The 24,752-nt window shown below is 36.1% G+C and overlaps 1 protein-coding gene, 1 long non-coding RNA gene and 1 pseudogene across 4 annotated transcripts in view; 2 read left to right on the top strand and 1 right to left on the bottom strand.

Annotated features, from left to right (window-relative positions):
- LOC309620799 overlaps window positions 1-24,752 on the top strand; it is a 154,813-nt gene that overhangs the window by 31,481 nt on the left and 98,580 nt on the right. The gene's annotated exons all lie outside the window — the stretch shown is intronic.
- XIAP (X-linked inhibitor of apoptosis) overlaps window positions 1,417-24,752 on the bottom strand; it is a 47,387-nt gene continuing 24,051 nt past the window's right edge. For both annotated transcript variants that reach the window (XM_082377283.1, XM_082377284.1), the window contains exons 2-7: window positions 20,516-21,424; window positions 19,309-19,408; window positions 17,594-17,672; window positions 15,726-15,768; window positions 11,949-12,149; window positions 1,417-5,924 (exon numbers count right to left, since the gene is read on the bottom strand). In XM_082377283.1, the coding sequence (XP_082233409.1) occupies window positions 5,731-5,924; window positions 11,949-12,149; window positions 15,726-15,768; window positions 17,594-17,672; window positions 19,309-19,408; window positions 20,516-21,392 (1,494 nt within the window). In that variant the 5' untranslated portion in view covers window positions 21,393-21,424 and the 3' untranslated portion in view covers window positions 1,417-5,730. The remainder of the gene's footprint in view (window positions 5,925-11,948; window positions 12,150-15,725; window positions 15,769-17,593; window positions 17,673-19,308; window positions 19,409-20,515; window positions 21,425-24,752) is intronic.
- On the top strand, window positions 8,174-11,941 carry LOC309620781 (annotated as a pseudogene). The gene has a single exon. The product of its transcript is annotated as an uncharacterized misc_RNA (transcript).

Genomic DNA, 24,752 nt, shown 5'->3' with positions numbered 1-24,752 from the left:
TGAATCTGTTTGTTATATATTAGTTTTATTTTTTAGATTCCACAAATAAGTGATATCATACAGTATTTGTCTTTCTCTGACTTATTTCACTAAGTATAATACTCTCTAGGTCCATCCATGTTGTTGCAAGTTAGCCTATCAACTTTTAATAGGCACCACATTTACTCTACAATCTATAAGCAAACTACAAATGAAATAGACGATCATTTAAATATTTTTTTTTCTTTTTGGCTGCGCCACGTGGCTTGTGGGATCTTTAGCTCCCCGACCAGGGACTGAACCCGGGCCACGGCAGTGAAAGCGCTGAGTCTTAACCACTGGATGCCCAGGGAACTCCCTAGAAGTATTTTTTAAATGATAATATCAGTTTTGAGGGGGTTTATTTACCTTAATCTTCAAATAGGGTGAAAGGGGGAATAAAGTTGCCTTTAATTCTTATTTAGATGTCCATTAAAATTTAGCAGTAATAGCGGTGCTAAAAATTCACAATTTAAAAAATGTTCTAATCTGGTATAGGTATGTAACAAGGTAATTACAGGAGAAATAATATAATGTCTAGGATTTATTCTAGAATGTATCAGCAATAAATAAATAAATTAAATCTAAAAATAAATAAAGGGAGGGAGAGTCCTAGATGAAAGAAGACTGGCAAAATGTTATTTGTTGAAGCTGAATGATGATTACCATGGGGCTCATTATATTTCCCTTTCTACTTTTATGTAAGTTTGAAAATTTCTGTAAGAGAAAGCTTTGAAAATTCACATCTTCATCAATATTCATTGAAAGTGTAGTTGACATGTACAAAATGTGGACTGCATTTAAAACAAAGTCTTAATGGTATATCTCAGGTAAGAGTGATAACATAATCAAGGATTCAATAATCAGTCACTATACAGACTAGGCCTGAAATACAAATCTCAATTTAGGAACTTCCATTGTGGGCAGGCAGGGGTAGGGGAAATAGCCCTCTTCTAAATTTCTCTCTCCCTTTAAAGATCCTTTATTCCCTCACTTTTTATTCCACCAGATTTGCTTGTAGCTTCTGAAACTCTCTGGGCAGCTGCCTCTACAGACTCACAAAAATCCTTCTCTGCTGCCTGCCTCAAAGGGGCAGTGGCTTCTTAGGTCTCTTGATTGTTCAAGCCTTGTTATGGTGACTATACTATATCTTGAGTCAACCAGGCCAATCTTTGTGGGGAGGGGGGGGTTGATATTTTTACACATGTTAAAAATTAACTTTTCATGCACTTATAGAATTCTATAAATTAATGTGAAAGCAGATGTCTTTTTTTTTTTTAAATATGATCTGACTTGATGTGTACCTTATTGCCTGGCCCAATGGCATAGGATATATTTAGGAGGTTACATTTTAGTATTTTATTTTCTTCTGAGAAAATGAAACTAAGTAATAAGATATCATTTTAAAGAATACGGCTTTATTGAATAAGTTTTATTCACAGAAAAATAAGCTTTAATCTATGATGACTGCCAGATTTTACAGTAGAAAGCAATTTTCTTAGTTTTCCATACTGATGGAAAGGTTTCTACTAAATGAAAACAGCCATAAAATTATATTCACAAATATAGTACTCTCTCTCACACATTTCACATGATTATTCACAACACTAATACAATGACATAAGAATCAGTCATGTTGTCAGGTTAGATAAAGTATAACAGTAATGAAAAAAATGCAAACTCTTCTAACAAAAATTACATTAAAGCCTTTGTTACATCAAATAAAAAATGCAAATTTGTTGCTAAGTATAGACAGAATGACAAAATATATAGTAATTTTAAATGTTGCATCAATGATACACAAGAATGTAATAAATGCCAAAAAATCTATATGCATTTCTGCAAACTTTAGACTTCAAAATAGAATCTTACCGCCCAAACATTAATGCAGTATTGTACAATTTGAAGCTATATGTATTTAAGATTGTCCTATTGTATTAGTTATAAAGTATCATTTAATATGCAGTGAAGGTTATGGTATACAAGAAAAAATAAACATTTGAGACCTCCCTGGAGAGGTAGCTTGAAGTTTTTCACCTTCAAACTATGTCCCAGTCTGGGCTATCACTAATTAGCTATATAGCTTTGAACAAATCATTTCACCTTTCAGCCTCAGTTGCCTTATCTGTAAAACAAGAGGGATGAATTTAGATACTCTCTAAGGTCTCTTCTAGCTCTGACACCCTATGATTCTATTATGCTGCAAATGAAATTCACATTGTGCTAAGTGTACAAGAGTCAAACTGAAACTGATTATCAAAGTGGGAATAAGCCAACTGTTTCTATTAGGAAAGCTCAACTAAATTTGGTAAGAATATTTTTTTCAAGTTATTAAAACAGGAATTTAAAGATTTTTAAGGACTTGACCTACTTGTTCATTGTAATTTGCATCTTGACTATGACAAACAACAGAAAAGATGAGTAACAGTCACTGAAAGAGTTATCACCTAAGTTTTAGCCCATATTTCCAGAGTTAAGGCATATCCACGGAAGGTAAAAGAGTGTTAGGTAGGGAATTAACATTTATAACAGGTATTTTACACATATGGCCTCCTTGAACTCATAACTTTGTAAGACACGTACTATTCTCATTTCACAGATGAAGAAATGGTTACCTCTTTTTTTCTTTTTTAAAGCAGATTTGGCTAAAAATAACCATATTTGTCAAATATTCCCTCCTGTTTTCTTATTTTTCTAATGGAAATGATACACAACCTATCCTACTTCTCCCACCCCTCCACCCCTTTTCCCCATATTCAACAACTGGGTGAGCAGGAAATAAAACAATGATTTTGGTCTAAAGGGTACGATATGTGGAACTAATGCTGTGGTGGTAGTCTCCATTCAGAGTTCAAAATACCAATTTTATCCACTAAAATGAAAACAGGAAAAAAACTACCAACATTTAAATAATATAACAACAAAAGATCATAATACACAGGGCCAAATCACATCATATACATTCACTACACCCATCCTACCCCATCTTAGCCCCAAACCAAAGGGAAAAAAAAATAAAAACAAACAAAAAATCTAGTAGGAAAGGCAATACAAAGCTACTAATTAATAAACTGGAATTTATTTTATAAACACTAAACCCATTTCTCAAAAATTAAGACAAGGCTTTTGATCAGCACACCAGATTATTACGAATAAAGATAATTATTTATTACAAAACAACTTGACTCTTCGCGTGACTAAAATGTAGTAAAATAGGTGGTGCCTTTTGAAATCTTAGAGTGAACTTTATACAGAAAAGGAATGTCTACATGTAGATACTGAGAACTATTTTGGGAAGGGGAGGCAGAGATTTGGATCTGGCTATATTTTTGACCTTGCAAGTGATCATTCTTTGCACAATTAGATGGGAAGGATCCAGGGCTTTTCATAGTGCAAACACAGACAAACACTGGTAAGTCTTTAAAAATTTGATTAGAAGTTGGAGTGCTGAGTGATTTAAGAACCTGAAGCAACAGCATTTCTAAACAATTCTTAAAATAAACTTGTTAGCCACATCAGCTTCATGCATTAAATTTCACAACTCATGGGGAGAAAAAAGGTCTTGCTTAACTCTAAACATACAAGTTTTAAAAGAGTTTTAATGAACTGAGGCTTCCAGAACTGGAAAAGCCTTATGTTAAAACAATTCAGTCCTTGGCCAACAACTAGATTGAACTAACTACCTGACTTGGAGCTGACGTGTCCTGGAAAATACATTTTTAAACCTTTAACACTTTTCTCCCCTTGTAATTTAAGTTTAAATTTAAAGCTTAGACTATACATGTAAAATTTAACTTAATGAATATATAACTAAACCTAAGTAGAAGAAAGTGCAAAGGTAAAGAACTGAGGATTTACATAGTAAAACAAAAACAGGGCAGTCATTATTTGATTTTAAAAATTCTCATTTAAATTTGCAGTGCTTTAAATGAATATCAAAGTAGTAATCAACAGAGGTTAAGAGACCATAATACTCTTTCTCTTAGAAAATACAACAAAAATATAACTTTTAACAGTTCCACTCTCAAACTTTTCTCTACAGTAAAATGCCTCACTCACCTCTACAACAGGTTGTTGTGAGAATCTCTGCCTGGGTGTTCTATGAAGCATTTTTAAACTTTCATTTTCTTTTTTAATATATACTGGTTCTTATTCAAGTTTTATTTTCTCTTTAATATTCAAACAACTATTCTTCTTTTCATGGCAATATTTTATAATTTCCAAGAGGTTTTTAAGTATCTTGAGAGAACATTTATTTCAGAAGTATCTACTACTATTACTAGACAAGAAAACAAAAAACTTAGGTAAAGACTTGACATTTTGTCCTATATACATCTTAATCATCCTAAAGGTAAAAACGCACATGAAACTTTAAGATACAAGATGATATGAGAATCTCAACATGGAAAGCTGTCACTATAACTACGAGCAGTGTACAAACATGCTTCTACTTTTACCTACATAAGCTGACAGATGTTTAAAATACTGGGTTAACGAAGATCTTTTAGTAAAGTGACTTAGGCAGGCTTAAACTAGCAAGGATTAAGGATGAATCCTTACTAATTAATTGGAAGATCTGAGACATATTTTATATTTCATTTTACAAAATCAGGAATATTTATTTTGAAACAAGAGAAGAAGACATGGTCTACCTGTCAGAAAACTACCACTCAGAAATATTTTTCATCCACAAAGCAGGAAAAACATATAAACATTTAAATTTCACATTGGCACCAAAAAGGTTAACTGCCCTGCCTTCTTGGATTAGAAAAACTGATGCTGAGCAGTAAGTAGTTTTGCAGGCGTTTGAACATGCCTAAGCCTTTAAATCAGTAAAATACTTTCTAAAAATTCTGATTACAAAAGTAATACAGACTTATAAAAAATTCAAACAGAACAAAATTTAAAAAGTGAAAGGTCCCTCCCTGTAAAGCCCCTCTGGGACCCATCCCCCCACCAAAGAAACCACATTTAACAGTTTGGTGCCTGTCTTTCCAAATCTTCTGTTCTATACGTATATAAAACACACACACCTCACTTGGCTCATTCTATACAGTGTTTTGCCACTTGATTTTACACTTAATATACCTTTGACATCTTTCCATGTCAGTACATGTAGGCTAGATGGTATTCAATCATTAAATACCCTTTTAACAATGGCAAAACCATTTTTAAAAATCATCCACCCAAGTACATGTGTATAATTTTAAAAGAAAATGGACAAAATCCTAAAACACAAACATCTAAAAATAATCTCTATCTTTCTACCAGTGTAGAATAGTTCATTCCTTTTTCACACAAAACAAATTATGTGATTGGGGAGATTAACTCTAATCTGTACGTTTACAAAGAAGGCTCCATTTGTTAAGCCTATCTAAAAAGGATGAAAAAGTCAGTTGATTAATTCACTTACATTTAGAAATCTAAGTCAGTATACTACAAATACACATTGTGATCAGTTATAATAATATGATGCTTCTTAGTCTAGGGTTTCAATTAAACAACAGTGAAAAAATAGGACAGATAATACAGCTAAAATCCTGAAAAATCCAGAAATTCAAATTTTAGATTGCTAACTATAACATCACAGTTTACATTTTTTTCCTACTTGGTAGCAAATGCTAATGGAATTCAATGTTGATTTCTTAAAGTTGGTTCACATCACGCATTCAATCAGGGTAATAAGAATATAACACGCCTACTGTAGTTAGATTAAGACATAAAAATTTTTTGCTTGAAAGTAATGACTGTGTAGCACATGGGACATTTGTCCACTGCTTCAGCACACTGTTTACAAGTGACCAGATGTCCACAAGGAATAAAAACTACAGCAATATTTCTATCCATACAGATTTTGCAAAGCTTCTCCTCTTGCAGGAGCCTTAGCTGCTCTTCAGTACTAATCTCTGTACAAAGAGAAAAAAAAAGTGTTAATTTTAGACTTTCTTAGTTGTTTAAATTCACTGAAATAATGTGAACCCCTACTATGTGCCAGACACTAATCAAGTGTTGGGAGATAGGATGACTCACATATGGCATCTGCTCTTAAGTAGTTCGCATGCTAGTGGGAGAGAAAGACGTGAGCTGAGGCTACGGAGGTAAGCACAAAGTGATAAGTGCTATAATAAAGTTACATACAAAGTGCTCTGGGACAAGACCACAGAACAAGTTCTTCTGTTCAGACTAGCTGGGGAAGGCTTCACGGGTTGGCGGCTGTTGGATGGGGGAGGGGGAAGTGGAAGAGTGACATTTAAAAATAGCAATTCGCTAAGCAGAGAAACAAGGCTTAGGTAAAAGGAGTAGCATATAGAAAAGGCATGGCTTATTCCAGAAATGGAGGGATGGATTCGAGGGCCACTTCTGAAGTGGGACAAGTAGGATTTGGTGACTGGATGTGAGGGATGAGGAAGAAAGGAAATAAAGTCGATTTCAAGATTTCTAGCATGGCTGACAAGGGGATGGTGATGCCAATAGGAAATATAAAAGGAGGTACAGGTTTGGGATTTTCAAGACTTTTTGAGGTGTTTGCACAGCATCCATATAAAAATGTTCAACAGGCAATCGGAGAGTCAAGTCTTGAGATCAGAAGAAGTCAGGGCTAAAGATAGAGATTTGGGTGTCATCAATACACAGGTGGCACTGAAGTTCTTGCTTAATTCAGCCTTTGTCAAACTAAGTTTTGTGAAATGTTAACTAATATGCCATAGAAATGTGTTTCACTGTCATATATAACTATAATGACAACAACATCAACAACAGCAGCAATTAACAGTAATATAGCACTTCTACTATGTGCTAGGCACTATTCCAAATGCATTACATATTATAACAACCTTTGTAATCACTGTATACCAGTGTATACCAAATTTAGCCTCACATGAGAATCACTTGGGGCATTTTTTTAACAATAGATTCCTTGGCCCCATTCACTGAATCTAAAATTTATGGGGTTGAGCACACTGGCATTTGGGAACCATGACTATCAAGTTCAGGGCAGTGTAACAAAGCATATATGCCCTCTTAGAAATTCAAAATGCATTTCCCTATTTAACTACAGAGTTCATTTTTCATGGCATCTCTTTTAACATTCTGGGAACACTATTCTGAAAACAAGTTTGGGAAACAGTGGTCTAATTTTATTCAACAAATACTTACTGAACACTTAGCTAGGTTCTAGGCATTAGAGATAGAACAATTAACAAATATATAGACCCTGGGCTCCCAATCATTCATAGACAAGTAAGGAACACAAGCAGACAGGAAATTATAATACAGTGTGATGATAAAAAGTAATTATAATGTGTTATGAAGAACACAGGAAGGGTGTCCGTGCACACACACATAAAGGGGAGACCTCCCAGAAAAAATTATACCTAAACTGTGTCCTAAAGGATGAGTAGGAGTAAAGTAGGAGAGGGAGATGGCCTTGGGGGACAGGAGCAATGGGAGAAGAGGGTTCTGGGCAGAGGAAATGACATAAGCAGGCGCCAAGGAGAGAGACAGAACCAGGCCTGCAAGTGCACAGGTAAGGCTTGGGAAGAGAATCTGAGGGGGAAATAGCATGACATGAGGCTACAGAAGGTTAGCAGGAGCCTGATCATGAAGGATTTGGCAACCCACGTAAAGGAGTTTGGACTTGACACCGAGGACCCCAGGAGCCAGTGAAGAGTTTTAACCTGGAAAAAGATATCAGAATTGCTTCAGAAAGGTTTTCTTGATTAGCGGTGGAGAAAAGGATTATATAATATCTTTTTTCTTAAAAGGCAACTTCCTGGGCATAATCAAAACTCAAACATGGAACACAGAGATAAGAAGATAAACTGCCTGCCCCCAAGAAGCTTGTCTAATGGGCAGGAGAGAAAAGAAAACAGTTCCAAAATGATGTTACAATTGCTTTAACAGCAGAGAGAGTAGAGGGAGCTGTAAACTCTGCTATGGGTATTGGAGAAAACTTCAAAGAAGTGACCTTTGAGCTGAGCCTTGAAGGATGAGTTCAAGAAATGGATTTAAGGAACTGGGGGTGGAGTGGGGCATCAGATGAGGTATACAAACAGGAAAAAGGCATTCGGGGCATAGGAAACAACAGAAGTAAAGGGATGGCATTATAAACTGATTTATATTATATGGAAGCATCTGACCAAAAAAGTCGGAATAAAGTATATATTCATGCCATCACCAAGACTGTGGTAACCAGTGCAAGCTAGCCTGCCAGAGGAATATGGAAAAGCAGAGTGACTTGGTTAAGGGAAAGCACTTGAGATAACAGGCTTTCTGCTGCCGTCCATAAGCAGAGGGACTTGGCGATCATGCAGCAGAAGCAGAAAAAGGCAAATGAGAATGAAGAACCCAAGTAACTTCATGTCCAATCCTCTTGCACTTCTCCTGTGTGCCTGGAGCCAGTCCCACCATGCTAGAGTTTCCTCCTGTAGTGCTCACAGGTCCCAGCACAGCATTCCCTTTGCCCTGAGTCTACAGCAGGTCTCTTTTGTGCTTCCTTCCCTTCAGGTAGTCTCTCTACACCTGGGCCAGTCCTGGGGGTAAGGGGACCACCCCTTCCCAGTGTTTTTTAAAAGTAGCTTTGTAATTCCAAGAAAAATCAAAAAAAGGAAGACAAGTAATTTACACATTACTTTTGGATGTAATGCCACAATGAATAAAAAAGGACACTGGATCAGATACCTCTAGTAGTCGAATTTACAGAGACAGAAAGCAGAATGGTGGTTGCCAGGGGAGGGGGAAATGGGAGTTGTTGTTTAATAGGTAAAGAGTTTCAGTTTTGTAGATAAAAAGAGTTCTGGAGATTGATTACACTACAGTGTGAATGTACTTAAAACTACTGAACTGTACACTTAAAAATGGTTCAGAAGGTAAATTTTATGTGTATTTACCACAATTGTTTTGTTTTTGGCTGCGCTGCGTGGCTTGCTGGATCTTAGTTCCCTGACCAGGGCTGGAACCCAGGCCCTCAGCAGTGAAAGCACCAAGTCCTAACCACTGGACCACCAGAGAATTCCCCACAATTTTTTAAAAAGTAAAAAAAAAAAAAACAAGAAAAAACAGGAACACTGGACCAGAAGTCAGGAAACCTGAATTTTACTCCCAACTATCTGAGTGACCTTGAGTAACAGCATATCTGCACTTCAGTTTTCTCTGAAGTAATGAAAATTTTATATGATCTTTAAGGTTCCTTTCATTCCGATTGTTTGTGATTCCATGTTTGCAGACCACAATGGATGAAATGTCATGCCTACCAAACACAGATATCATCAACTCCACTTTTCCTACCTTATTTCAGGCTTGCATACAGACACTTACTTGAGATGGTGATGGTCTGGGCATTCTTTCCAGACTAATAGTTTACCTTTGGCAATTACTTCCCTCTAGCCTTTAGAGTAACTATTGGGTTCTTTCCTTTCCTGAGGTACCTTTCCCCTTCTACTTCCTACAAGGCCCCCTTCTAGGTCGGGAGGTTCTGGCACATAGCAATAAAGGCAACAGCTAGATAATCTTTGATGTTATTTGCTAATATTTTTACTACATTACTTTAAACCACTTCTAGAATAAACTGATGTTATTAATGTTCCTATCAGAGCAGATTCATGTGGAAAGACAGACTGATAAGAAATGTGTATGGGTTATTTGATTTTTACATTATGTTCTGTAATATACACATAAGGATTAAAGCAAGTGCCTTAGCACACACATGAAGCAAAGGGCTTTATATCATACTATGTTGTTTTTAAAAAGAAAGAAAAAAAGATACTAATTTGGTACTATCTTTAGAAGACGGGGGTATTCTCTGTCACAGAGTCAATGGGATAAAAACTAGTATTGAATCTAGGATTTCTCAATGAGTAACAATAACATTGTACTTTTTTCTAATAACTTCCATCTGCTTTACTTCAATTAGGCCCACCCTCTATTTTGTATAGAATTAGAAGATTCTTAGTGCCAGTCTTTCCTCATCAGCTTTTGGGAAGAGAAATAGACAGCAGTCCTCCATGAGAAGATAGCCTGTAACAATCACTTGCCTCTCAATTTTGTGAGACTAAGGAGCGATCAACTGATGAATTCTAACCTGTGCCCCTGAGAGCTGGCATTTGTTTAGGCTCTCCTTCCCACACTACCCTGGCTTGTAGTCTCAGTAATAAGAACCCCCCACCAACTCCTGTTGGATAGAGGACAAACATGCCCCAATGCACTCTGTCCCTTGTTCTCTTCCTACTGCAACCCACTAAATCTTTCTGTTGTAAACACCTTCAGGTATAAAAACTAACACCTTATTGTCAAACTTAATTAAGCTTCAGTTGTAGTTACGGGGAGAATGGCACAATCATTTGTATCACAAGTAAATGGTTTGTTTCACCATCACCAAGACACATGGAGCTATTATAGGTTTTAAATACATGCATCTTTAAGGAAAATATGCTTTCTGCTGAATCTTTTACATCAACTAATGTAATTTAAAACATCATTAATGTTATACTGTTTTATGACTTATGTAATTATCTGAATAATGTTTCAAAAGCATCTGAAATAACCTAAAGATCAAAAGGGTCTTTAAGGTAAAAAAAAAAGAAAAAAAGTGAACTTTTAGGTTCATTAGCCCTTGGAGAATTCTCATCTTTTGATACAGGTGGTCAAAAGCTTAGAGTTATAATAAAGTACCCCAAGGATGTATTCAGTTTGAAACCTTTTCTTTAACCTCCAATGTTGTTGGCAAGCTCTAGAGTAGCTGTCATCCTTAAAGGAGAAACTTGTATTTTTTATCTTTTTTTTTCCTAAAAGGAGGTTATATACTTCTCTTCTACATTATTTAATACACTTTCTATATATGATTCATAGTATTAAGATGCCATTAATTCAAGTTCTATTTAGCAATATGACCCCTTTATATATTTACATCATATGAAAAGTTGCAGAACACTCTAAATCCAAAGAGTTTCAACTACAAAACTTATAGTCTACACACAATGATAAAAGTTAGTCTTTGTTGTTCTTTATCTAAAATAGAGCATAAACTCACACTTTTAAAATGAATGGATCACTGGATCTTACTTGGACCCTGAGTAGAACAAATGAACTGTAAAAACAGTTTAAGACAATGAGGAAAATTAAAACCAACTGAATTTCAGATGATATGGAATTACTGTTAATTTTGTTAAGTGTGACAATAGTATGTTATGGGCTAAATGTCTGTCTCTCCAAAATTCATACGTTGAACCCCTGACCCACTGTGTGATGGTACTTGGACGTGGGGCCTTTGGGAGGTAATTAGGTTTAGATGAGGTAATGAGGATGGGACTCCATGATGGGATCAAGGTCCTTATAAGAAGAGGAATAGAAAGCGGAGTGCTCTCTCTCTTGGCCATGTGAGGACTTAGAGAAGGCAGCCATCTGCAAGTCTGGAAGAGAGTCTTCACCAGGAACCAAATCTGCCTGCACCTTGGTGTTGCACTTCCCAGCCTCCAGAACTATGAGAAACAAATGTCTGTTGTTTAAGCCACCCAGTTTACAGTACTGTTATAACAGTCTGAGCAGATTAACACACAGTATTAAGGTGACGTTAAAAGAAGTCCCTATCTGTTAGATATTTATTGAAGTATTTATAGGAAAATGATATATAGGATGTCTGGGATTTACTTTGAAATACTACAGCAAAGAAAAAAAGGTGGGGGAAGAAGTGAAACAAGATTGGAAAAGTGTTGACAATTATTGAAGATGGTCAATGCGTACGTGAGGGTTCATTATACTACTCTCTCCACTTTTGAGTATGTTTGACATTTTTCATAATAAAAAGTTTTAAAAAACATTTATCCTAAGGGGAATATGAGAGGAGGGAAATGAATGGGCCACAAAGTCATGTAAGATACTATCCATAATGAAGTGATGTTAGGTGTGTTTTGCTTTTTAAAAACAGGCATGCGTACCTTTCTGTAATGAAGTCTGACCTGATTCATCTTGTGTATTGTCTTTCTGAGCACTCACTAGATCTGCAACCAGAACCTCAAGTGATTTATAGTTGCTCCCAGATGTCTGAATTTTTTCCTCCATTATTTTCTTAATGTCCTTGAAACTGAATCCCATTCGTATAGCTTCTTGTACCATAGGATTTTGGAATATGGTATCATCTGAAATGAAAATTGGTGAGGAAAAAGATCATAGAGTTTAATTATTTTCATTAACACAACTCAACAGCAAAGTATAATTAAAAAGAAAAATTTAAGCAACAAGCAAAAAATCAAAACCAGGGACTCCCCTGGTGGTCTAGCAGCTAAGACTCTGTGCTCCCAATGCAGGGGGCCCAGGTTTGATCCCTGGTCAGGGAACTAGATCCCACATGTTGCAACTAAAAAAAAAAAAAAAAAAAATCCCGAGTGCCGCAACTAAGACCCAACGCAGCCAAATAAATAAACAACAACAACAATAAAAAATCAAAACCAAACCACCAAACCAAAGCTGCTTTGGGAAGAGGATTTAGAAATACTTGGGGCATTGAAGAATCACTTTCAGAATCTTAAAACAGTTGAAAATGCAATGAGTATGTATTTTGTAGCATTATGAATTGAGATTAGGTGCTTTAAAGACTACATGAACAGTACAAGATAAGGTAAAACAGATAAGAAAAGGGTTAAGTGCTTCAAAAATCTGAAAAGTGTGGATGTCTTTAGTGAATCACCAGCAATTATTTTGAAAAAATCATGGGAAATAGAGGAAGACCCAGTCTTTGACCTTGAATGTATCAGTTTCCTATCTCTCTGACTTAGTTTCTGCAGCTGGGGGTGGGGGGTGGACTAGATAAGGCAAGAAAGCAAATAGAAAGTCACTTTAATGACACTCAAAGTAGGAATACAGATTGTGTAGTGATGTGCTAAAAGAGGAGACTTCTCCTCTTACTCATCAATTCTACTCTTTGGTATTTTTTTTTTTCTTTTCCATGCCACACAGCTTGCAGGATCTTAGTTCCCCGACCAGGGACTGAACCTGGGCCCCGGCAGTGAAAGCGCTGAGTCCTGACCACTGGACCGCCAGGGACTTCCCCACTCTTGGGTATTAAAAATGAGTACATATATCCACCAAAGACATACACAAGAATATTCACAGCACTGTTATTTGTAACAGGCCCAAACTGGAAACAACTCAAATGCCCATCATCAGGTGAATGGATAAGTAAATTCTGGTATATTCAAATATTACACAGCAAGAAAGAAAAATGAACTACTGCCACAGACAACATGGATCAATCACATAGATATGATAAACGAAACATCATCATAATGATGAACCAGAGACAAAAGAGTGCATACTGTATGATTACATTTTTAAGATGTTCAAATCTAATCTATGGTAACAGAAGTCAGAATATAACTTGAGGGTGTATATTGATTGGGAAGGGGCCTGAAGGAGCTTTCCAGGGTGGTGGAAATGTTCTATATCTTGATCTGGGTGATGGTTAGATGGACCTCTACCTCATACCATATACAAAAATTAACTCAAAATGGATGAAAGACCTGAATGTAAGAGCTAAAACCATAAAACTCTTAGAAGAAAACACAGATGACCTTGGATTAGGCAATGATTTCTTAGATATGACACCAAAAGTATAAGCAACAAAAAACAGACAAATTGAACTTCATCAAAATTAAAAAGTAATATGCTTCAAAGGACACCAACAAGAAAGCGAAAAGACAACCCACAGAATGGGAGGAAATATTTGCAAATCATATACTTGACAAGGGACTTATATGTATAATGTATAAAGAACTAAAATATAAAGAACTATTACAACTCCATAATAAAAAAAAAAGTAACCCAACTAAAAAAAGGGCAAAGGAGATGAACAGACATTTCTCCAAAGAAGACATACAAATGGCCCATAAGCACATAAAAAAATGCCCAACAGCATTAGCTATCAGGGAAATGCAAATCAAAACCACGATGAGATACGCTTCACACACCACTAGGAGAGCTGTAATAAGGAGACAGACAACAAGTGTTAACAAGGATGTGGAAAAACTAACTGAAACCCTCATACACTGCTGGTGGGAATATAAAATGGTGCAGCCACTTTGGAAAACCGTCTGGCAGTTTATCAAAAGTTTAAACATAGAGTTACCACATGACCCAGCAACTCCATCCCCAAACATATACCCAAGAGAATTAAAAACATATGCCCACACAAAAACTTGAACACAAACGTTCATAGCAGCATCAGCATCATTCATAATAGCCAAAGAGTGGAAACACCCCAAATGTCCACTGACTAATGAATGGATAAACAAAATGTGGTATTATCCATATAAAGGAATATTTTCCACCATAAAAAATAATGAAGTACTCATATATGATAAGGGTTGAACTTATATGACTGGATGAACCTTGAAACCACACATTATTATTCCATTTATATGATATGTCCAGAATAGGCAAATCCATAGAAACAGAAGTAGATAAGTGGTTGTTTGTGCTTGGGGGTCGAGGGGCTGCAATGGTGAATGACTGCTAAGGAGTATGGGGTTTCTTTCTGGGGTTATGATAATGTTTTGCAATTAAATAGTAGTTATGGTTGTACAACCCTGTGAATATACCAAAACCCACTAAAGTGTATACTTTATACGGGTGAAATTTTTGCTGTATGAATTATATCTTCATTTAAAAACACTAATCCTAAACCAGAGCAAGAGTCTTACTAGTCATAAAAGGAATAGTATGCAGTATAAGGATGATTATTATCAAGAAGTGTTATAGAATCTCTGTTTCTGGATAATTTCAAAAATACAGGCTGGAAAAAATGATTTCTTAAACTACCATTTATGCACATTACAAAACCTTAATCAAATAGTATCAAAGTGGCTCTCCTTCTCTAGCATACGTATGAATATTTATAGTATTCCCTTGCCTTCTAATCCTTAAGATACTAAATAGATGATGTTATGAGTATAGGGAGTCACCTATCATCAGACACCAGACATATTCTAAATTAAACTTTACTATTTTTGAAACATGATGCCTAGGTTGAGAATGAGATCTGTAGTGTGATGTAGAATTCAGAAGACCTTCTTTACAGTCCTAGTTCCACTAATGCTTTGTAATGTAACCGTGGGCAGGTCACTTAACCTCTCTGTTTCTTCATCCGAAAAGTGGGATAACAATATCTTCTTTGTTTCACATATCTTTCTCTGCACACTTTAGTTTTTAAAGATGTCTATGATGAGTAAATAATCTTTGTGATAAAAATCCTCTACCTCTCTAAAAGGTAATAGGAGGTAAACAAACCAAACCATACTCCTTTGTGAAGAAGCTGGGGAAGGCAAAAAGATGGCATGGAATAAGGAAGCAGGAAGGTTAGGGCTGATCATTGTGATGGCACATTAGTAGAGCACTGGATTCACAATCCTGGCTAACTAAAGAAACCCCATTGACAAAAATACACTTAACGCTTTTTGTGATTTTAACAGAAATAACAATGGACAGCCTACAGCTGTTCCTCTCAAACTTGGAAAAACTGTCCAACCTCTGAACCAATGTTCCCAGTATATAAATATCCAACTTAAATTTATAGGCACTTCATTAATTCTTAAGTCTATAGCAATCTCATCTCAAAGAAATATACCTTGAAAGAATCAGTTTACCCTTCCACCTTATAAATAACAAGTATAATAAATTGGCAATGAAATTAAAGTATTTATTTTAATAAGAATATTTACCAATTCTTTTAGTTAATGATGGTGTTTTTTCAGCAGTTCTCGTCTAAAATAGAAATATGAATTATAAGTTAGAATTCCTTTTGGTAGAAGACAATTACTTCAATTTGAGAAGTTATGTTAATCATGAGTTTATAAATTAGCTTTATTCCAGTTCAACATATGAATATTCACGAGAGGCATATAGCCTGATGAAGCTAGAAGTTAAAAGATCATCTAACCCAATCCATTCACTTTACAGACAAGAAGCTGAGGCTCAGGGAGATTAAACAACTTGATTGAGGCAATACAGTTCATGGCAGGGCCATAATGGCAACTCTTGTGTCTCATTCTAGTCCAGGGCTCTTTCCACAAAGTACTGATGCCTTGGCCACCCCAGGCCACACTATCAATATAGATACCTTTTTGATATTTTAAATACTGTCTGTGAAAAGTTAAAGACTAGTAGCACAAAACACATTATACAAGTCTAATTTCAGAAGGCTGAGGGATTTAAGTGTTTTAGTTCTTCAAGCCCATTTTCGCCTACAGTGATACTTAAATCAGTTCATCCTGATTCCCTTTTCACAAATTTGCTTTCGCTTAAGAAAAACAAGCACTCTTCAAGATCTCCCCTTTAAGCTCACCATACATTACTATTTTACTTTAAAATTTTTATTTTATATTGGAGTATAGTTGATTTACAATGTTGTGTTAGTTTCAGGTGTACAGCAAGGTGATTCAGTTTCACATATACATATATCTATTCTTTTTCAAATTATTTTCCCATTTAGCTTATTACAGAATATTGAGCAGAGTTCCCTGTGCTATACAGTAGGTCCTTGTTGGTTATCTATTTTATTTATTTATTTTAATAAATTTATTTATTTTTGGCTGTGTTGGGTCTTCATTGCTGCGCGCAGGCTTGCTCTAGTTGGCGGCGAGCTGGGGCTACTCTTCATTGGGGTGCATGGGCTTCTCAGTGCAGTGGCTTCTCTTTGTTGCGGAGCACAGGCTCTAGGGGCGTGGGTTTCAGTAGTTGTGGCACAAGGGCTCAGTAGTTGTGGTACAAGGGCTCAGTAGTTGTGGCCTGCGTGCTCTAGAGCACAGGCTAAGTAGTTGTGGTGCATGGGCTTAGTTGCTCCGCGGCATGTGGGATCTTCCTGGACCAGGGTTCGAACCCGTGTCCCCTGCATTGGCAGGCGGATTCTTAACCAGTGTACCACCAGGGAAGTCCCAGTTATCTATTTTAAATATAGTAGTTTGTATATGTTAAACCCAAACTCCTAATTTAGCCCCCTCCCCACCTTTTCCCTTTGGTAACCATAAGTTTGTTTTCTAAGTCTGTGAGTCTGTTTCTGTTTTGTTAAATAAGTTCATTTGTATCATTTTTGCTCACTGACTTCCTTTTGGTCACACATACCTTCTTTTGGTGTCTTAACACCTCTATCAAGCCTTCTGCCCTGGGAGCGATTCTGTTTCTTCAGGTGATTTTGCATAACTCTCTTCTGAACCATTATATTTTGTTTAGCGATGTAACAGAGTTAATATTTTTTAACAACTACTTTTTAAAGACTGTTTAGGTACACAGTAAAATTGAGGAGAAGATACAGAGATTTCCCATGTACCCCTTGCCCCAGCACATGTGTTCCCTCCCTCATTATCAACATCCTTCCCAGCATGGCACACTTGTTAAAATCAGTGAACCTACACTGATACGTCATAATCACCCAAAGTCTATAGTTTACATTAGGGTTCACCCTTGTTGTTTTACATTCTATCACCATACATTATTAATCTAAAATACTATACTGTGAATTTTATACCAAGAAATCATTGCAAAACAAATTATGTAATATTTGAAACTATATATTCTACAATACGTGACTTACCAGAGACTCCTCAACTGAATGGGTTAAATGAATATTGTTTATGTATTCTTGTCCCTTCTCTTCTAACAGATATCTACACCTAAACAAATAAAAGGTTAAACTTTAGTAGCTCATAAATTAGTAAAGTATAATTAAAGATATAACCTCCATCATGTTAATTCCATTAACTTGCTTTTTGATATTTCTAAGGAGCCACAAAATAAAATGTTACTCAATTCCCTATCAAACTATCATTTTAAGGTTAAAAAAATGTTCCCTTTGTTATCCTAATATGCTAATGTCAGTAGAGCAAAAATATCAACTTGAGAACTTTCAGCTTTTACGCAAGTTATTAAATTAGCACCTTGACATTTAAAAACAAGTTTTAAGTAATCTTAATGAGATTTAGAGATTAACCAATTGTACATTTTAAAGGAATTCTTTAGGCTTTCAGCCTTTCCTTTTAAGGCTGTTTAAGGTTAAGATTTATTTTCAAATGATCATTCTGAAGTTTTAAGTTGTACTATTTTGTAGGCCAAAAATTCACATCACTGTACACTGTACACATCTGTGTACTTTAAAGAGGCAAGATGGCAAAGAGACGTTTAGAATATGTCATCCTTCTAAGATGCCACTGAGTGTAAGCAGCATGATTATATTATATACTACCACTGCCAATTAAATTATGACCCACCACCAGATGTGTCCTGATTTCAGAGATCTGAAAATGTGACCAACTGTGTGCCTTAGAATCAGTGAGATTCAGTAATATTTGTTAGAGGGCGTGATGGATTCTTAAGGAATCTCCTTGGGAACATGGGCTCTCATGCCCAATAGAGCCTACTTCCCGCAGTGGATAAGAATCCGCCTGCCAATGCAGGGGACACGGGTTCGACCCCTGGTCCAGGAAGATCCCACATGCCGCAGAGCAACTAAGCCCATGCGCCACAACTGAGCTCGCGTGCTGCAACTACCACAATGAGAAGCCCGCGCACCGCAATGAAGAGTAGCCCCCGCTCACCACAACTAGAGAAAGCCACACAGCAACAAAGACCCAACGCGGTCAAAAAAATTTTTAAAAATAAAAAAAATAAAGAGCCTACTTCCAACAACAACAAAAGCATACATTCCTTTTTTTTTAAAAAAAGTAATTAATTAATTTGGCTGCATTGGGTCATTGTTACTGCATGGGGGCTTTCTCTAGTTGCGGCGAGCAGGCGCTATTCTTCGTTGTGGTGCGCGGGCTTCTCATTGCGGTGGCTTCTCTTGTTGCGGAGCATGGGCTCTAGGTGCATGGGCTTCAGTAGTTGTGGCTCACAGGCTCAGTAGTTGTAGCTGGCAGGCTCAGTAGTTGTGGCGCATGGGCTTAGTTGCTCTGTGGCATGTGGGATCTTTCTGGACCAGGGCTCAAACCTGTGTCCCCTGCTTTGGTAGGCAGATTCTTAACCACTGCGCCACCAGGGAAGTCCCATACATTCCTAATTTGGTGTTTAGAAATAGAATCATCTGAGCATCATAGATATGATACATAAGTAATGAATGGTCACTGGAGAAGGCTTAGGTGGTTTTTTTTAATGTATATAAAGTAGGTGACCCCATTTTTATAAACCTGGTGCGAATTTCAAATGTCAATTGGTGAAGGCAAAAATAGCTGACGTGAAAAGTTATTCAAGTCTTCCCACTGCTTATGTACTGTCCAACTTGCCTGTCACTGAAGGAACATTTAAATACCTTACCCTGGATACCACCTAGCATGTTGTTCCCAAGGGTCTTCACTGGGCTTCCAATCAGTTAGCCCTCCTCCACAGTGAAAGCACTTTACTTTATCACCTTCACCTAAGAAACACACAAGTAAAAATACATGTATTTGTGCAATTACAAGCTTACCCCAAAATATCCTTTTAAATACTATAAAATTAAGCATTTCTAAATTACATGAAAGTCTCATAGCTTAAAAGAAGATATCTGAATTCACATCTAAGTAACAGATAAGATCATTTGAGGAGGAAATACATACTAAATTCACTGATTCAATTTGAGGTATTTTACAGAAGACAAAAATAGAATTTCCCAATTTTTATGTGAAAAATCACAATTGCTTTAACATATGTCATTTGGGGCCATCAATGCTACATTTACTTTTTCAAACTGTGAAACTTTAACAATAAAGTTCAGCATAATGAAATTACAGGATAAGTTTCTCTAAGGTTATAGCTATATGACACTAAACAAACTTTTAAGATTGTTATATGATACTAAGTAAATAAAATACTGAAATAACTTATATTTTGTATTTTGGCACTATTCAATCTTAAAGTAACTGGGTCAGATACATAACGGTATAATTTTTCTGAATATTCCTGGAAGCCATCACACTAATGGCCCTTCCTTCCCTACTGACATGTCTACAGCAGTCCATTTGAAAAGTGCTCATTTTAAGCAATAAGGCACCTTTCGAATATACAGGGCAGCTTTCAAATATATAGTCTATGTACAAAAGGCAGGTATCAATTTTAACATCAGCCAAAGTAAACTCCCTAATGTTAACTCTTCTTACAGGGTTGTTGTGAGGCATAGGGAAAATGCAGGTAATATACGTATTGAGCACATATAGTAGGTGTGCAATAAATTATAGTTAGTATTACTCTCAGACCTATTCTTCTATCAGGGATATCTATCATCTTTTGCATGTCATTCTTCTCTAAAACACAATTACATAAAGATAAATATGACTCATAATATGGTAATCTTTTCCATGTAAATTCAGTGGTTATATTACAGAGTCAACATAAGGGTTCACAGAATAATACTAATATAAATAATGATGTCAGCCTACACCTAAATATTTACCAGTTCAGGGGGCAAATAGCATCTATTTACTTTTTAGGAGCCCTGGGATAGTTGGAAAGTTATTTATTAGCCTAATTTTATAATAAAGTTTACCTAAAGCATAAAATCCAGCTCTTGCAAGCTGCTCCTTGTTAACTGAGTATATCCACGTCCCAAATGTAATGATCCGTGCTTCGTAATCTGCCATGGCTGGATTTCTTGGAGGATTTGTTGAATTTGGGAAATTCCTATCAGAACTCACGACATCAGATTCACTTTGAATATTAAAATTCCGGCCCAATACAAAGAAGCAATTAGGAAAGTGTCGCCTGTGTTCTGACCATGCACGATCACAAGGTTCCCAATTTTTCAGTTTCCCGCCACAACAAAAGCATTGTACTTGATCATCAATACCCGTGTAGTAGAGTCCAGCACTAGCTAACTCTCTTGGGGTTAAGTGGGCATAGTCTGGCCAGTTCTGAAATGACTTTAATCTAGCTTCTTCACTACACATGGCAGGGTTCCTTGGGTATATGGTGTCTGATAAATCTACAACCTGTCCAGTTCTCAAAAGATAGTCTGCATGAGTCTCAGATGGCCTTTCTAAAACAAAATGATTTCTGTTTCCCAGATAGTTTTCAGCTTTGTACTGACCATTTTGGACACCAGGATTTGTAGGCTGTGCAGCATTATTTTCGAAATAAAAGCCATTGATAAATCTGCAATTTGGGGATACTTTCCTGTGTCTTCCAACTGCTGAGTCTCCATACTGCCATCTATCTACTGCTGCATGACAACTAAAGCACCGCACGGTGTCTCCTTCACCAGTGTATAGAAAACCAGCTCGTGCTAGTGTTGATGCTGAAACAGGACTACTACTTGGAAAATTAGCAAAAGTTTTTAATCTATTAAACTCTTCTACAAATTCTTCATCCTTACTGATGTCTGCAGGTACACAAGTTTTAGATCCTTCAAAACTGTTAAAAGTCATCTTCTCTTGAAAATAGGACTTGTCCACCTTTTCTAAAAAGAGAACATTACATTAGGAAATCCAAAAATGTCAAACACAAGCAATATACTTTTGATATTAGGAGTTAACAAATTACCCACTGATGACACAATCTTTAAGAAACATTCTAATTCTAAATACTAGAATTCTACATTACCACATGATTCAGGTTATAAAGTAAAAACTAGCATTTTTGTTTTCTCTTTTAGAGGAAAGTAATATTTAAGCAGGTAGATCAGAACTATTCATTTTTAAGTGCTTATTTTACATAAATATGAAAACTATGTGATGCAGAATATATTAAAATTATTAACCATGTAAAATCATTAATTAGGAAAAACACGAAAGAAGCATAAAATATGCAGATTCTTAAAGTCTATGCATAATTGTTATAATGGATCATTGTATATTCAAGGCATCTAAGTTGTTTTTACAATTAAAAAAAAGAATGTTCAGAATATTCTTTATTGATTAGCAAAAGATAAGTTTTATTCACAATGTTGGTTCCAATGTATTCTTTAAGAGCATCAAATGTTTATGATTTTCACGTATAAACAGAGTCCATTTTTGTTAGAATTGGATCATTTCAAATGTATATAATACTGCCCTCTAGAGGGTGGCTCAGGAAAAATACTAAGTACTTGTAGACCTTAACTGCAGTTACTTTTGCTATCAACTGCCCACGGTCAAGAAACAATCTGTTCAAATGGAAGAGAAGTACTATTGCAGCCTCATTAGAGCTGCCAAATTACAGCTGTGTAATATTTAACCAAGATAAAATACTAAAAGGAACTGGTTGGATTATGAGAAGAGTGGCCAAGATAATTTATCCTCCAAACCTGAACTCTTTTGAAAGTGAAAAATGATGCTACTAATAATTACATTGGGACAAGAGGCACAAATCAGGGTTGCCCCAGGCAAACCTGGTTCTCTAGAACCTCACACTGTTCCTGACACTGTGTTCAGTACATGCTTGCCAAATGCAAAATGAAAGAATGGTCACAATGACTCTGTCTCTACTTCATATGTATAGTAACTGATTTCTTGGGAAGAATTAGCAGCTCCTTTGGCCTTATGTTGGCACAATATGTCTTGGAACATCATCTCTCTTGGAGTTAATGTTCAACAAAAGGCTTCTGTCTTGCAGGCTGGCAATGGACTTCAGTCTTTCCTGGGCCCAATTTACAATGGTATGAATTCATATACACCTCAAGAGCTGAGTTATATCTGCATACAACAATTTTTGGAAGACAGTCTCCATGATTTTTGATTATTGTTTCCCAGATGTCTGAAAACATTCCAACACTAGCTTCAAGACTCTTTGTTGAATCAGCATAAGCTAGATGACAAAAACCATGGTTCAAAGAAACCAAGGCTGGCTGATAGGCTAATGAGATAAAATAGGGATATGTGTAAAGTCTTATATTCTGACTTAAAAAATCTGTGGTACAACTAAAGGAAGATGGAATCTTGGTTTGGAAAGAGGTCATGTGAAGGGAAACCTCCAGATTAAAGTCTTGGGATTTGAGTTAATTACAAACTCATCATGAGCCAACATTACATGGCAGCTAAAAAACTTGAAGTAACTTCAGTCTGCATTAACGTCCAGGTGTGCAACATCCAGATTCAATTCTGCTACATACTGAGTATTATTTTTAATTCTGAACACATTTTAGAAGGGACATTAACAAAGTATAACGTCCATAGAGAGCAATCAGGATGATGAAAATGGTATCCTATGAAGAACAGTTGGAAGAGTCAAGTATTTATCTCAAAGGGAAAAGAAAATTGTAGGGAGAGGGGTGTAGAGGATAGAATAACTATCTAAAAGGCAGTCATGTAGAAAAGGGATCCAAATTCTGTTTAGCCTGAGGGCAGAATTAAAGTTAATGAATATAATTAAAGCCAGTAGATTTTAACCCAATATAAGGATGAACAGCTACAACAATCAATATCAGTATAAAATCGATTGGGTTGTCTTGTAGCTTATGAATTCCTCTCATCACTGGAAGGGACTTTGGCATGGACTAGGAGACAGGATTAAACATTTCTAAGTCTATAATTATCCTGAAGAATAAATGCTGAATATAATCTAAAACATATGAAAGTTACCTTCTCTGAGGTGGTTAAGTTTTGTTTCTCAAGTCAACCAAAATAGAAGTGTAAAATCAATGATATATTCTCATTTCATAATAGTGAATATTTTGCATGGTTCAAGTAGTCATCCCATTTCAGATAATATTAGATAAAGCTCCATCATTCAACACTAGCAGGAGAATCTCTATTTGAAGCTTTCAAGTGGAGACCTCATCTTCCCAGGGGTTATTTCCATGCTAACAGTTTAGATTTCACTGTTTTGAAAAGCAGATATTTATTCAGAAGCACTCAACTGAAAACTACATATACATTATCAGAGTGTGAGCTTTTGGAGAAGGGTGAGAAAACAGAACTACCAGAAAGGTTAAGAGTAAAAGAGAGAAAACCGATTGACAAAAGACAGAAACCTTGGGACTGGAGGAAAGCGCCAAAAGAAAGGGATGGGAGATGATTTAAAAAAAAAAGTATTTAAGTGAAATGCAGGTGGGGAAGATGATATTTAGAAAATAAGTATATGAGGGGCACAGGAATTGTGAATACAGAAGAAAATGAGGTATGAATACTAGAGAAGGTTTTGGATGTGAAAAGGTCTGAATGGAATAAAGTATCCTGAGGTAACTTAAGGCCTCTTTGTGAAAGCACATTCAGGCTTTGTACCAGGTAAGGAGAAAAGTAAGAAGGCACACAGAGAGAAAGATGTCCAAGAAAGCTTTGACATAAAGGGGCCAGGCAGTCAGAAATCTTGAGGGAACAGTGGTTGGGAAAAATGGCACTCTGAAAGCCAACACTGGCATAAAAAGAATCAGCAAGCGGTGGTACCTGTTTATATGAGGGGTATGGAAGATTTCAAGATGGTGAGATGTTGTGTTTAAAACATAATTATAATGATGACCCAAAACCCATGGGATGCAGCAAAAGCAGTTCTAAGAGGGAAGTTTATAATAATACAATCCTACCTCAAGAAACAAGAAACATCTCAAATAAACAACCTAACCTTACACCTAAAGCAATTAGAGAAAGATGAACAAAAACCCCGCAAAGTTAGCAGAAGGAAAGAAATCATAAAGATCAGATCACAAATAAATGAAAAAGAAATGAAGGAAATAATAGCAAAGATCAATAAAAACTAAAAGCTGGTTCTTTGAGAAGATAAGCAAAATTGATAAACCATTAATTAGCCAGACTCATCAAGAAAAAAGGGAGAAGACTCAAATCAACAGAATTAGAAATGAAAAAGGAGAAGTA

The sequence above is a fragment of the Balaenoptera borealis genome, assembly GCF_965194805.1.
Source record: "Balaenoptera borealis genome assembly, chromosome: X".
NCBI classification, from domain to species: Eukaryota; Metazoa; Chordata; class Mammalia; order Artiodactyla; family Balaenopteridae; genus Balaenoptera; species Balaenoptera borealis.
The sequence above is the reverse complement of the archived record's forward strand: the minus strand, read 5'-3'. Positions and strand labels throughout refer to the sequence as shown.